The sequence below is a fragment of the Buteo buteo genome, chromosome 16, assembly GCF_964188355.1.
Source record: "Buteo buteo chromosome 16, bButBut1.hap1.1, whole genome shotgun sequence".
Classification (NCBI taxonomy): domain Eukaryota; kingdom Metazoa; phylum Chordata; class Aves; order Accipitriformes; family Accipitridae; genus Buteo; species Buteo buteo.
In genome coordinates, this window is record NC_134186.1 from 6,706,037 (window position 1) to 6,720,223 (window position 14,187).

The following is a 14,187-nucleotide window of genomic DNA, read 5'->3' on the forward strand; positions in this document are numbered from 1 at the left end:
GGGCATATATTCAAACAAAACCATAAACCCTCGAGGATTGTAACAGGGTCTAATTAAGCACTAAATCCATGTGCTGGCACCCTCCTTGCCCGACAGCCCTCAGTGAGGGGACAGAGGCACGGTGTTGGTGCCTGGGCGCAGGGCTTCTGCTCCAGTGGGCCCAGGGAGGTCGGTCCTGAATCGCGGCGCTCCTGGCTGGAGTCCCAGCTCTTATTTACATGTGTTTCAGGGCACGTTATTTAATACTCTGCAGAGTTAAAAATAAATCTTCCCCCTGCCTCCAGCTCTCTCTGCCCACCTCTTCAGCTGAAGGGTGATTTGTTTGCATTCAGATACATTCATTCACCATGATCTGGCGATGGGTCTTCCCGTGTCTGCACCATCACCTCCCCAATGCCTGGCTCCAGCCGTGCACGGTTCCCCCCGCGGGGACGGATGGACAGGGACAACTGCAGAGTTGTCTCCGTTCTGCGGGGTCCTGCCTGCCGTTCCCGGTGGGAGTTGGGGGGATGATGGGAGGTGGATGTCAGCAGCCAACGGGGACCAGACCCACGCCGGTGAAGCTGGTCTTCCCTGGATGTGAACCTGGAGCTCTGCTGAGTCTCAGCATTCAGACCTGATGCTCGAATCCGTCATCCCATGGATGAGGAGGGTCAGTGAAGGAGGCACAGTTGGGGTCAATGGTTTCCTGACGGTTAAACCCATCCGTGCTCTCCAGCCCATCCCTGTCTGCACCCGAAGTCACTTTGCAATGATTTAGGAACCGCGAGCAGAAACCAGTTCTGCTCCAGCCCCAAGGGCTTCAAGAGAAACACCGTGGTGAGTGAGGTCCCGCATCCCCAAGGGATGGGGCAGCCTGCAGCCATCTGCCGACAGAAGGACATGGTGCTGGGACAGGAACTGTCCCAGGTGACAGGGACCAGGGACAGTGCCACACACTCCAAGCCCAGGAGACATCATCTCGCCTCCCGAGGAACATGCAGCTACATTTCCCTGCCTCCTTAAAAGCTGATGGGTCTGTTTTGGCCCCAAGCGTGCCATCCTCCAGCTTTTCTCTTCTGCCCACAGCAGGGAAAGCAGGGACAAGAAATACTCTCAAGGGAACCCTGTGCTACTTTCCTTTTCACTGCACAAACTTGCACCCATTTTCCAGCTCTTAAATACCTGGTGGCTGCAGCAGATTTGTTCTGGTCAAAGGCCTGCCAAGAACGCGCAGGACAGTCCCACGGCATGGCACTGCTGGGGTGGGAGCATCTCGTGTCCACGCTCCAACGTCCCAGCTGAACTGCAGCTCTCAAGAAGCCTCCTCCGGGATGGGGCAGAAAGGTAGCGAAAGGTGAGAAACACCTGATACAACCTGAACCAAGGCAGCGAATGGCGGGGGGGGGCGGAATGGGGGAGAAAAAAAGGATGAAAGCTGAGATGGACACAATCAGAAGAGAAATGCAGCACGTACTACTCTTCATGGCAAGTTAATTAATATCAGACAACAACCCATGGCACGGGGAACCCCCCCTTGCGTGCTCTCACAAAGCCCAGCTGAGGCTCAGACCCCAGTCAAGGGTTTGATGCTGGTTTCAGCCTTGGCCAAAAAAGCCAGTGCAGACCATTCCCTCCTGGCCTAAACCCTGGGGCTGGGGCACAGCAAGCAGTCAGCCAGGCAGCGGGTCCGTGGCTGTAGGGCAAGACCTGGCAGAAGCTGAGGTCTCCCCCACTGAAGCTGAGGCAGGGTGCAGGCACCCTTGCGTTGTCTCAGCACTCAGCCAGAGGTATATGAGGTACGGATCTAAGCTGCTCGAGGACCTGCCGCTGTCTCGTACCACCGTCCCGCCAGCCTGGCTGGGAAGAGGGGACACGCAGCCAGTCCGGTTCCCCCACTGCTGAGCACCAAATACGCTGTGCCTGCCACAGAAAACTCACTCCCTTTACGCTTACTTATAGCAGAAGGCTGGATTTTACTCAAAACATGAAAATAGGATTCAGCAGTAGCCCAGTAATTATTTCATGTGGTCATTTTTATTGCCATGAATAAAAAATAAAGCTGCTCTTCTGAAGACAAGTGGCGCTCCTCAGGGGTCAGTATTGGGACCGGTGTTGTTAAACATCTTTGTCAGTGACATGGACAGTGGGATTGAGTGCACCCTCAGTAAGTTTGCCTATGACGCCAAGCTGTCGACACACTTGGAGGGAAGGGATGCCATCCAGAGGGACCGAGACAGGTTTGAAAGGTGGGCTCATGTGAACCTCATGAAGTTCAACCAGGCCAAGTGCAAGGTCCTGCACATGGGTTGGGGCAATCCCAAGTGCAAATACAGGCTGGGCAGAGAATGGATTGACAGCAGCCCTGAGCAGAAGGACTTGGGGGTGTTGGTTGACAAGAAGCTCAACATGACCCAGCAATGTGTGCTCACAGCCCAGAAAGCCAACTGTACCCTGGGCTGCATCAAAAGAATCGTGACCAGCAGGTCGAGGGAGGTGATTCTCCTCCTCTACTCCGCTCTCATGAGACCCCACCTGCAGTACTGCGTCCAGCTCTGGGGCCCCCAACGTAAGGTAGACATGGACCTGTTGGAGTGAGTCCTGAGGAGGGCCACGAAGATGATTAGAGGGCTGGAGTGCCTCTGCTATGGAGAAAGGCTGAGAGTTGGGGTTGTTCAGCCTAGAGAAGAGAATGCTCCGGGCAGACCTTAAAGCAGCCTGCCAGTACCTAAAGGGGGCCGACAAGAAAGCCAGAGAGGGACTTTTTACAAGGGCATGTAGTGACAGGACAAGGGGTAATGGCTTTAAAGTGAAAAAGGGTAGATTTAGATTAGATGTAAGGAAGAAGTTCTTAACGGTGAGGGTGGTGAGACACTGGAACAAGTTGCCCAGAGAGGCTGTGGATGCCCCATCCCTGGAAGTGTTCAAGGCCAGGTTGGATGGGGCTTTGAGCAACCTGGTCTAGTGGAAGGTGTCCCTGCCCATGGCAGAGGTGGTGGAACTAGATGATCTTTAAGGTCCCTTCCAAACCAAACCGTTCTATGATTATATGAACTTAATGTCTATGGTTTCCCTGGGTTATATACAAGTGAGGGCCTTGATTTAGTATCGTACAACAAAAAAGTAAACCAGAACAATAAATCCCACCACACAGTTCTTGTAAAAAGGTATCTATTTCAGTTTTGACCGTATAAAAAAACAACAGAAATCTGACAGGGAATATACAAGCCACATATGGACTTTAAACAAATTTTACCAATTTCAAGTGATCTGGGTACGGTTTAATAGTTGGTGGTACAGCCAAAACCAAATTCCTTTCAATTCCAAATTTTTCTTCCTCCCCAAAGAAAGTGGGGGGTGGAAAAAAGCTGTACAGCAAGACCACGCAGACATTACAGCCTGCGAGAGGGCGACTTGTCACATCAAGCTGCTTCAACATTTTCCCACTGCCACAAGTGTGAAAGGGCCTGGCACCGGTGAGAAGCAAGTCAATCCAACTTCTGTAAACCAAGGATTGTGCGGGCACAAATCCCACCATCTCTTTGTCAGCTTCACTGGATCTCCCCCATATACAGTCTTTTGTCGCTGGATGCGGAGAGTACTGAGGGAGAGAGAGGGGGGGGAAGGGAGGAATATGAAAATTAAACACAACAGTTTGAGACCTCCACTAACGACACATCATTGGAATCAAACTACTCATTTTGCTTGCTGTAAGTGATCTAGAAAGCCAAATTTCATTTGCTCCCTAAAACACTTCATGGAATTACTACTCTGATACCTAATCACACGCTGTGTGTTGTGGCTGCCATTCCACTGTCCCAAGGCAGGCATAACAGCATACTGCCTGTAATGTCTAAGCATTAAAACGGTAAAGAGAGGCGTATAAACACGCTGTTAACGCTCTCAAGCATCCTGAAGCACTATTTTCATTGCAAGGAGCATTCAGATTGCACACCGGGCACTGCCATCGGGACTGCATGCCGCTAGAGGGCACAGGCTGGCCAGGAAAGCCTCACCGGGATGTTATTATTTTATCAGAACAGGCAAAATGGAGCTGGCATCCAACACGCCACTGAACCACCTTAACTCAGAAAAGGGTCTTCAGGGGATTCAAGACACAAGCATCAAAAGAATGACCCAGAAGCGCTGCTCTTGACACTGACAATGGTTTCATTCAAGTCCAGGAGCGATTTGGGGGATTTCTACAAGAACTCACAGACTGGTGTCTGTCATCTTGCCTCATTTTGGCTCCCTGTGCACCCTCCCGTGCAGATGAGTATCATGGAGTGGGTGCAGCAATTTACTAGATTAACGTTCCCAGATGTTAATAGAAATCAATTGCAAAACTTGCTTGCAACGCCTGGATGGGTTTTTAATTTTTGAGTGATTGATTCACGAAGAGGAGCTCAGCAGAATACAATTGCAAACAATTCGCTCCAAACGGGAGCAGAGCGCGCTCCACTCTTCCAGCAGTCTCCAATCTGAAGACAGGGCAATGAATAACCAAGGAACAAACTCATAACTCACTGCCCTGCTGCAGAGACTGTCATCCTCGGCACAACCGAGCTCTTGGCCTCACTTTGGGGTTGACTCGTGTCAATTTTTTGCTGGAGCAATGCGGTGACCTGGCCGGTGGTGCAAGTGTTTCCATAGAAACAAACAGCACCCTGCGGTCCTGCCTGGGCCGCATGCTGTGCCAAGAAACTGAGAGGAAATCTGGTCTCACCTAATGCACAGTGGTTAAAATGGTTCTGAAAAAGCCACCACAAGCATCGTCTCACACAGCGCTGATACGTGGTGCCACATGCTGGACACCTCTAGAATGGGGACAAAACCCACTGCACAAAGAGCCTCCTTTGCTTCCTACAGCTTTTGGGTAAGTTAAGAGACCCCAGGCTGCAGACGTGCTCCCAGGTGATCACTGTCCTCATGTGATCACCAAAGGTATGGTTACATCCTGGTGTCCAAACCCAGGTACCCCAAAACCTTTTTGCACGACCCTTGGGAGGGAGTCTGGACAAGCCCTAGGCAGCGGAAGCCAAGCCACAGCTCATGGCCACTCGCAGGTGACCAACAGCCCAGACCACCAGCCACCCTGCTGCTGTATGGGTGCCCCCACCCAGGTCTCTCCCTGGGCACGACACAGAAGCAGAGCCCCTGTGCTCAGGCCAGGACCCCGGGCACACCCAGCCCAAGTCCTATCTATGGGAGAGAAGCAAGCAGGAGTCTGCTACCCCTAAATTTGTCTGATACTCGGTGCTCTGGGCCACAGGCAATTTGGGGGCCATTTTCCAGAGGATCAGCAGAAACTACTTCCCTTGACAACTTGCAGTGGGGAGGACTTACTAATGGGTTCCTCCGGATGGAAAGCTAGTTCGTTCACCGACCCGGCATGGCCTGGCAGCTTGTACAAAATCCTCCTGGATGTGGTGTCCCACACATAGACAAACCTACAAAAGAGTCATTATGAGTGCAAGCATTTGAGAAGGGAAAGCAGGTGCCCCCCACACCAACAGCTTATTCCTGCAGCAGTTTCACCATCTGGGCTGAAATAGATGCAGCTCTTAGTGTGGATAAACAAGGAGCTTCTCAGGAGCAAAACGCTACACTGCCAAATCCAGAAGAGCAGAGGTCTGAGCAGGTAGGAGCTAACATGTCAATTTGGTGTCAAAAGCCTCGTTGCCGTCACAGCACAGCACAGCACAGCAGCCCCATTTCACCCCTCGTGGCATAGAGATGGATTTGGAAGCATGAGGCCATAGAGACCCTCAATACAGCAGCCAACACAGTGGGCTAAGGGAGAAAATTAGCATTGGGAGTGGGGAAGAGGGTTCTTGCCCTCACAAATACCTGCCTGCAAGCCCAGTGGTCACCATTGGTTTGCCCTGACTGGCAAGCAGTAAGGAGCCGAGGCGCTCTCCCAGCCCCTGCTGCAGTGTAATCCCTCACAGCCAACAGCTTTATATATGGATTTCTTTCTGCTGTGCCATTAAAGTCATGATCCACTTCCCAGCATTTATTAGAGGGCCAATCAGATTGCACCGAGCCCTTTGATTAACCTCCTGCAGGCCTCACCGTGGGTGCCTGCCACTGGCCAGGTCCTGCCTGAGCACCGCACCTTGGCTGAACGGCAGCACAGAAGCCAACAGGGTCCTTCAGACAGGAGGTCAGAAAAACTGCTGGCATGGGGCACAGATCAGCTTCCAGATTACTCCTATAAATAGTCTCAGAGTGGGGGAAAACGGTGCCTTGCTGTAAATCACGCTGTACCCCAAGATCACTGCTTGTCCCTCATGGGTGTTGACTGCTGCCTGCACAGTGCAGTGGCTGTACAAAAGCTCTACTGGGAAGCAGAGCGATGCTTTGACCCTGCTTATGGTGAGCATCTGTAGGAGTGAATGGCATTTTTTAATAAATCAAAACAAGAAGAGCCCTGAGCAACATTCTACAACCCAGGCAAGGTGATGCTGCACCGCACCTGCACAGGAACAGTGCATCCCTCCCTTCCAATCACAACGGCCTCGCCACATAAAATGGCATTTACTACAAGGTTCCCAGCTCTACAAAAAAATTGGTGGCTGGGGAAAGCTGCCAGTTCTGGATTACGTTCATTCTCCCTTCTCATTTTGCTCTTTAGGGAGGTGACTGGCAGCTGCTAAAACAGAATCTGCCAGGGCAAAAAAGGGAAACAGCAGGGCAGTAATTGGCTGGGTTTGGCATGAAGGGCAGCTCTGCTGCCTGCATGCCCCAGAGGCATCACTACGACTTTTTACAGGGCACTGAGGAGGGTGAGGGCATGGGGGACAGCCCGTAAAACACATGTAAAATCAATCTACAGCATTACACTCCTCCAAAGGAAGGTCACTACAAATGCCACTGTGCATCCCCATGTCTCACCAGCATGAACTCAAACATACTGGGTGCCATCAGTCCCACAGGCAGCCCAGGCTCTGAATGCCAAGGCTGGACCGCTTCAGGCTTATGCAATGCTATCAGCAATGGGTTCCTCAGTTTCACCTGTTCCTTTCCATTTGTCAGGGCTTTGCAGACCGGATGAAGAGCGATATTTGCTTGTACATTTAGCTTGTCTTTTAGTTAAAATAGAACTGAACTTCTTTCCGCCCCTCAAAAAAAGCACTGAATAATTTATAACACTTGCTGGCTAGGTAGAGAGGACAGTGGATACCAACACAGGGAAGACCTGCTTTGTTAAGAGCACTCATTTTCAGGCTGGTGCTATTCTTTGACTTACTTGCTTGAAATACATAAAAAGGAAAAATTCAAGACTACAACTTAAGTCATGTTACTTAAAGCAGCATTTCTTCAAGCACAACTTTTTTATCTAGCAGGCAAGAATTGTATCGATTGCTTTCTCAAAGCGTTCTGCTGTTGTGCTTTTAATCTGGTATGGCAAAGCAGGCAAGCACTTTAAGTAGTTGATTTTACTATAACCCTTCTGAAGGGCTCAACAGCAAAAAGAAAAATTCAGGTAATTGTCCCTCCAACATACACACACACACACTCCATATAATGCAGAGGAAGAGTAATCACTGTGGAACTATTTTGTACTCAGACAAATGAAATGTTTGTTTAATCTCACTTTGCTTTCCCAGTAGACACTCCTCAAAAAAAGTATCTAAAGCTCAGAGACAGCAGAAAGATTTGAGCAGCCTTGTCTAACCTGCCCCTGGACCTGGCTGTGTGCTTTTGCCCACGAATGCCACAACGAAGTTGCTGTAAGACCACAGAGCTACATCAGCACCTGCAGAACTAACCTAATGGCCTAAGACTTGCAGCCATACTTTGCCACTGAATGGATCAGCCACAGCCTCAGCAGGCTGATACACAGGCATTCCTCCAAGTGCACCGGCGTTACTGCCCAGCAGGACTGGAAAGGAGGGTCATGTCTCAGCCACTTGCTGTGACAGCTGGCCCCACTATATCTGGACATCGAGAACTAAAGTTCTCCCTATCCTCTATCAGAAATTCATTAATTTGCTGATTACTACTGCTCCATGCCCTGGACTCTGGCCTGCAGGAATTCCTGTCGCGATGTCATTGAGAGTCTGTCTGGATTTGCTCCAGCGGAGGTTGGTATCCTTCACGGTGACCTTCAGTGTCTGGCATGGACCCTCTGCTGGCTTCCTCCCTCTACCTGTTTTAGTCCTCAGTTGCCTTAGTTTATAAAAGATCTAATTTAAAAGTCCAATATGTGCTAATTTAGTCAGATCTTTTTTTCTCCTTACACATTAATTAAAGTAAGGAGGAAGAATGATCCTTGGAACACCACTGGTGCTTCCTGCAAGCTGTCCTGCAGCAATTTAACTGGTATTTGTGGTCCTTGTCAGTATAACCCCCACACTATACACACTCCCCCAGACTCCCCGTGTCTCGAAGACGCTCGCCAGCATCTACCAGTCCAACCACAAGGGACCTACTTCACGGACAACCATGGTCCTATCATCCGGCGGTCCTCGTGTTGGATCCTGTGGCTGAACATAAGCAGCAATGCAGGTCTCTAGTCAGCTTTTGACAATAATAAGAAGATTTTACAACTATACACTGCTCCTCCACTGACACAAAGGCAATATAAAGGCATCGCTATTGTAATGAGGGCAGACAATGCTCACAGAAGATTACAGAGGTTTGTTCGGGTCTTCACACCTCTATGCACAATTCTGAGTCTTCAGATTCATTTTAGACATGATTGAACTCATTTCAGGAGTGCCTGCAAAACTGTTTGGAATTTATGGGAACACATGAACGCAGTGGTAACTCACCTGTCGGCTGATCCCCCTGCGATTTTACTCCCATCCGGGGACCAAGAGCACCTCAGAAGATTCTAAAATAAAAGAACATGCACAGATCTATTTCCAAAGAAAGATTTAGTTTTCCTCTTCTACTTGAATTAAAATCACCACGAGACTTTAAATATCACAAGCACCACTTTAATGATCTCCCTTCAGAAGATGAGATGGTAATTACAGATTTTATTTTATTGCTGGAAACATCCAGTGCCTTGTTATTCTACACAAAGTAGATAGTAAATGTAGAAAATACTTAATTTACTGCTAATTACAGCTGAACCGAGCAAAGAAATCTTGTTACTGCGGCTTTAATTGGAATCCCACTTTGTGCATTAATCTTTCTTTGAGTTCTTATTAAAGCCTTTCTGGTTTAAACTTGAATTTAAAAACCAATTTACAGAAAAGTTAATAGCAGCAGCATTTTACAAATAATCATGTTTCGGTCTCCAGTACACTCACCTTTTCAAAATTATGTACGTTCCCCTGGAAAATCTTTACACATCTCTCTTTAGGGGCAAATGGTCGCACATCCCAGATGCGAACTGCAACAGAGAGCTCACGGTAATTAGCTGAAGATGGCAGAGGCATGGGGGCAAGGTCAGCTTCTGCAAATGCTCCTTTTCCTAAGACACACTGCTAACGAGCAAAGACCTGGTCATGCTCCTTATTCTCTTCATGCCTATGTTTCCCCAGAAGCAAAAGAAAACCAGCAGCTTTCCCCTGCAGAAAGCTTTGATACGAAAGGTCAAATGCAGAAATTTATAATTACACCAAGACCACTGCCAACAGGAGGGGAAAAATCCAAAACAACTATTACACAAACGAGCCACCATCTCCTTACATGAGCATTTGCTTTATTCTAACACACTCCATGATCATGCTTCTAATCAGATCAGCTTCACTGAGCACCCACACAGGAGACAGGCAGTTTGGAAACTGTGCTGTCATTCCCTGCTGCGGGGAAACAGCCAAACCGCCCTGACAAGAGCCAGACTGAGACTGCGTTCAACTGTCTGCGTAAATAATGTGTGCCACAGCTCGTGTCCTCACTGCCCTTCGGGAGAAGTGACAAACCCTTCTGATGCAGCTGCTCCCTCCCTGCAAAAGACATGACTGTCACCAGCGTAACAAGAATTCAAGCTTTATCTCTGGAGCCAAACTCCCTTCAGCCTATCCCCACATCTGGCTCGTTTTTCTACGTCATACAATTTGAGCTGTTCCTTCCCAAACACCATGCAAAGGTAGCGTAAGAGAGCAGCGCCTGACAGCTCTGCTCGCACATCAGGTAGGACATACCCGTGTTGTCCATTGCATTGGAGAGCAGGTAGGAGCCTTCTGAACTCAGGCTGAGGCCTGTCACCGAGTCTGCGTGTCCTCTCATCGTGTAAGTGAGCTTGTTCTGGCGAAGGTCCCACACCTTTCAGACACAACATTGCCATTTAACAAAAAGACAGGCAAGACTGTTGGAACTGCTGTTTCCAAAGCGTTTCACACAGGTACTGATCAGTCAGCTGATTACATCAGCTTTTGATTCCAGTTGGTGGGGTCTGAATGGCTAAAATATGAGGCTAAAATTTAATGTGTGTTGTCGGAAAAATAGAATTTTCCCATTAGAAGACTTCTTACCGAACTTGTCCAACAACCAAGGAGTTAAATGCCAGCAGCCCCATGCATGCAGGAATCCCCCTCTATCTGGCTATAGCTCCCCCAGCTCCCAAATTCCACTGACTGATGGCACAGAGCAGCAGTTGTCCAATCTCCAAAATTTCACACTGTTCTTTCCCGAAGAGGGGCAGTCATTCAAGGGGTGTGTCGGAACAGATGTCATGTCAGTGCTACACTTAGCCATGGCTCTCTGACAAGCACGTGCTCCACATGCCTAGGTCAGGCTGGAGGCCAAGGCTAAGAGGACAGTAAGACAGACTGAACCGTACAGCTATCAGGAGAATCTCAGTTACCAGCTCAATGAAATATTGAGCTTGCTCTTAAATAAGAACTTTCCACACTAGCAGGTGACAAAGCAAGTTGCAAACTGGAGCAGAGGGCAGAGAGTGTGGATGTGTCACCACATTTTCTTTAGTTTACCTCATATATGGCTCTACAGCCTCCAAGACGGGCACAAGCTGCCAGAAGAGCCAGCATACCATATCAGCTCCAGCAGGTGACAGCAGTGCTGGGACGCCTGGCCAGGAATGCCAGGGCTGCTCAGGCTGTCACATGCCAAACAGCGCTGGAGCAACTCACTCAAGAGTTTATTGGCCCTCTATCAACAGTGAGGTCAGACACAGCAGGTCTGCATGGTTCTTGTGACTGTAAAATTAACCAACAGGCCTCCACTTTTGTCCTTGATGAATGCAAGATGTAACGGGATGGAAAAGGTGTGCGCGGTCGGAAAGGCACACGAGGATGCAGGCGTCCTACCTTAATATCGTTGTCGATGCCTCCGGATATGATCTGATCACTGGTGTCATTGAAAGTTACAGCCAAGACCTGATACGTGTTCTGAAATGTCTGAACAGCAGCTTTTTTCCTGATATCCCACAGCTGAAAAAACACGGCAGTTGTAAAAGTTGCATAGAGATATTTAATGATAAAATTACACAAAGTTGCGCAGATACTTGGCAGAGACTCAGCACGCTCTCCTGAAAACCCCTCTTTTAGATCTCAGCAGATCTCTATAAAAAAAGCATAGTAAGAGTGTGGAGTGGACCACAGGAGTTCAAGGGAGGGAAGAAGGGGCTAGCGTGTGAGATTTCACTAACGGCTCACCTTTCTCATATTTTGTTAATGCAGTGCAGTGGAAAAAGTACAACTGAGCAAAATTAATCTTCTTCACCCCCCCCCCAAGACTTAATGAAAAAAAAGAGCAAATTTTATTTCAAATTTTTTATTTCTGAAATCAAAGTTATTAGATAATGAAATTATAAGAGTAATGAAAGGCTGAATTTAGCCCACTTAAGTGGGAAGACCCCAAATATTCTTTCAAAAATCCTTTCTTACTTTCATTCCAGACTACCCCCTTACACAATATACTGACCTTCACTGTCCCATCATCGCTGCCTGTACAGACAAGCTGGGGTCCTCGCCGTGCTGGGTAACAGGAGTTAACGAACGAGGTATGGCCCTTCAGTCTCTTCACTCTCTCTCCAGTCTCACTATCCCACACAGCCACAGTTTTGTCTGTGGATGCTGAGAAGAGCATGCTGCGGAGAAGAATCGCTGTGAGGTTCTCAATTTTGGAAACATTTCTCCCCTCCCACCTTTTTTACTCTCAAGTTCTGTGATCAAAGCTGGAAATATTCAGTGGGAATACACCATGGAGAAGAAACTCCCCCATATGCCAAGACAAAGGTGGTATTTCAGCAGAGGCTGACTGACAGTGGAGCAGCTACACTGGAAGAACTCCAACTAAACCCCATTTCTAGATACATATAGATTGGTCTTGCACCTTCTCAAACACTATTTGGGATGAACACAGGAGAGAAAGCTCAGTGGCAATAGCTCAGATGCAATAGTGGAGCAGCCTTTAAAATTAGCAAATATCCCACTTGTTTTCTTTCCCTCCCCAGTGCCTCCCAGATGACTGCCCCTAACTTCCCTCTGTTCCTCAAGAGTGGAATCAAGGGCACTGGTGGGTCATTGGTGACTCCAGGTCCTTTTTCTTAATCTCAAACAGGGACCACTCCTTATCTGGGAAAGCCACACTACAAGCATTTGCCATACATGGACTGAGCAGGAGCAATGAGACGCTAGCCCGCAGAAAGCACCTTCCTTCCGAAAGAGCTGGGCCTGAGGCCAAAAGCCGTCCACACACCACTTACCTGCCATCTGTGTTATAGTGCAGCTCCATAACTGCCCCACTGTGTCCCTTCAGTGTGGCGTAGTTATCACAGTCCCCATAGACGTTCCACAGCACTGGGGGAAAGGAAGGGAGAAGTAAGTACAGGAAACACCTCTGTGCTGTGGATGGAGTAATTCTCTGGGAACTCAGCAAAATGAACCATGTATTGTCACTGCTATCGTCTCCAATCTTAGCTGACGTGTGCCCATAAAAAAACATCGTGTGAGCCCCAAAAAGACAGACAGCTGATTTGAGCTGATTTATGGGTTTAGATGAAGTTGAATTTATAAAGGAAAATAATAACCTTCACCTCAGCAACCCAAAGCATTAAAAACTGCATTTCTGTGATGGCTGCAGTCAAACGCAGACTGACGGTAACCTGTGCGAGGGTCCTGGGAACACCGGGCTGTGATCATCAAGGCATGTTACCAGCCCCATCTGAGGACCAGCAGGACAGTGACCAGCCAGAGGAGCGACAAGAAGTTTCTTGCTCCCCTCCTGCTGAAGCACTTCACTCCTAGGACTCAGCAAGCTTGATGGCTGAGATAAAACCCCGTCACAGCACAATGGCCTGAAATCGTACGAGCCCCAGCCCCGCTCAGCGCTGGCTGGGACAGGGAGGCCTGGTACTCACGGATGAGCCTGTCGAAGCCAGCGGAGGCGAGGGTGTTGCCGTTGGGGTGGAACTTGCAGCAGTACACCTCTCCTTCGTGCCCCGAGAGCAGCATGATGGGGGCCTGCAGGGAGGAGCAGCGCGGCGGGCCCTGACGGAGGTAACAGGGGAAGGGGCAGGTGAGGGGGTGCCATGGAAGGGAACAAGGGGCACCCCCAGGGCACGGCGAGGACCCCCCCAGCCCCGCCATCTCCTCACGGGCCTCCTCCCCTCCTCGCTTCACCCCCCTCCGGCCTTCTCCTCCCTCCATCCCCCCACAGGCCTCCTGCCCCCCACTAATCCCCCCACGGGCCTTCCCCTGCCCGCCATACCGCCTGCAGCAGGGCCCCGGGGGGGGGCTGCCCTCCTCCTCCTGCTCCTGCTCCTGCTCCTGCTCCTCCGCCGCCGCCGCCGCCACCACCCCCCCCACCGCCGCCGCCGCTGCCCGGCGCCCCCGGCAGCTCATGGCGGGGCCGCTTGGCCGCCACGGGCACGAGCGGGAGGTCGGGGCCGGGGCCGGGGGCGGCGCCGGGGCCGGGGGCGGGGGCGGGAGCGGGGCCGGGGCCGGGGCCGGGGCCGCCGCCCGGGACCTTCCGCTTGTGCTGCTCGATCATCGCCGCCGGCCGCGCGCGCCCGCCCGCTCCGCCCCGCCCTCCCGCTCCCCCATTGGTCGGCCGCGCCGCTTCCTGCCTCGCCGACTGGCGGAGCGTGGCCGGACGGCCCGCCCTCCCCTCCAGCTTACTTCCGGCGCGCGGGTGACGGAAGAGAGGCGCCGGGTGGTGGCCGCCGCTCCCCGCGCGGATTGGCTGATGGAGCCGGAGGGTGGGTGCCAGCAACACGAGTGACGCTGATTGGCTAGAGGCTGCCACCCGCCATCATTGCGCGCGGCGATTGGCGGAGTGGAGAGG

General features: G+C 50.6%; 1 protein-coding gene across 1 annotated transcript; it reads right to left on the minus strand.

Moving 5' to 3' along the window:
- Positions 1–3,133: 3,133 nt before the first annotated feature.
- Positions 3,134–13,946, minus strand: SNRNP40 (small nuclear ribonucleoprotein U5 subunit 40). Its single transcript, XM_075047694.1, is given in 11 exon segments — positions 3,134–3,580; positions 5,326–5,429; positions 8,760–8,821; positions 9,246–9,328; positions 10,083–10,203; positions 11,208–11,330; positions 11,824–11,989; positions 12,608–12,701; positions 13,262–13,391; positions 13,612–13,902; positions 13,905–13,946. Coding segments are annotated over 11 exon segments (1,266 nt in total). The 3' UTR covers positions 3,134–3,530.
- Positions 13,947–14,187: the final 241 nt, after the last annotated feature.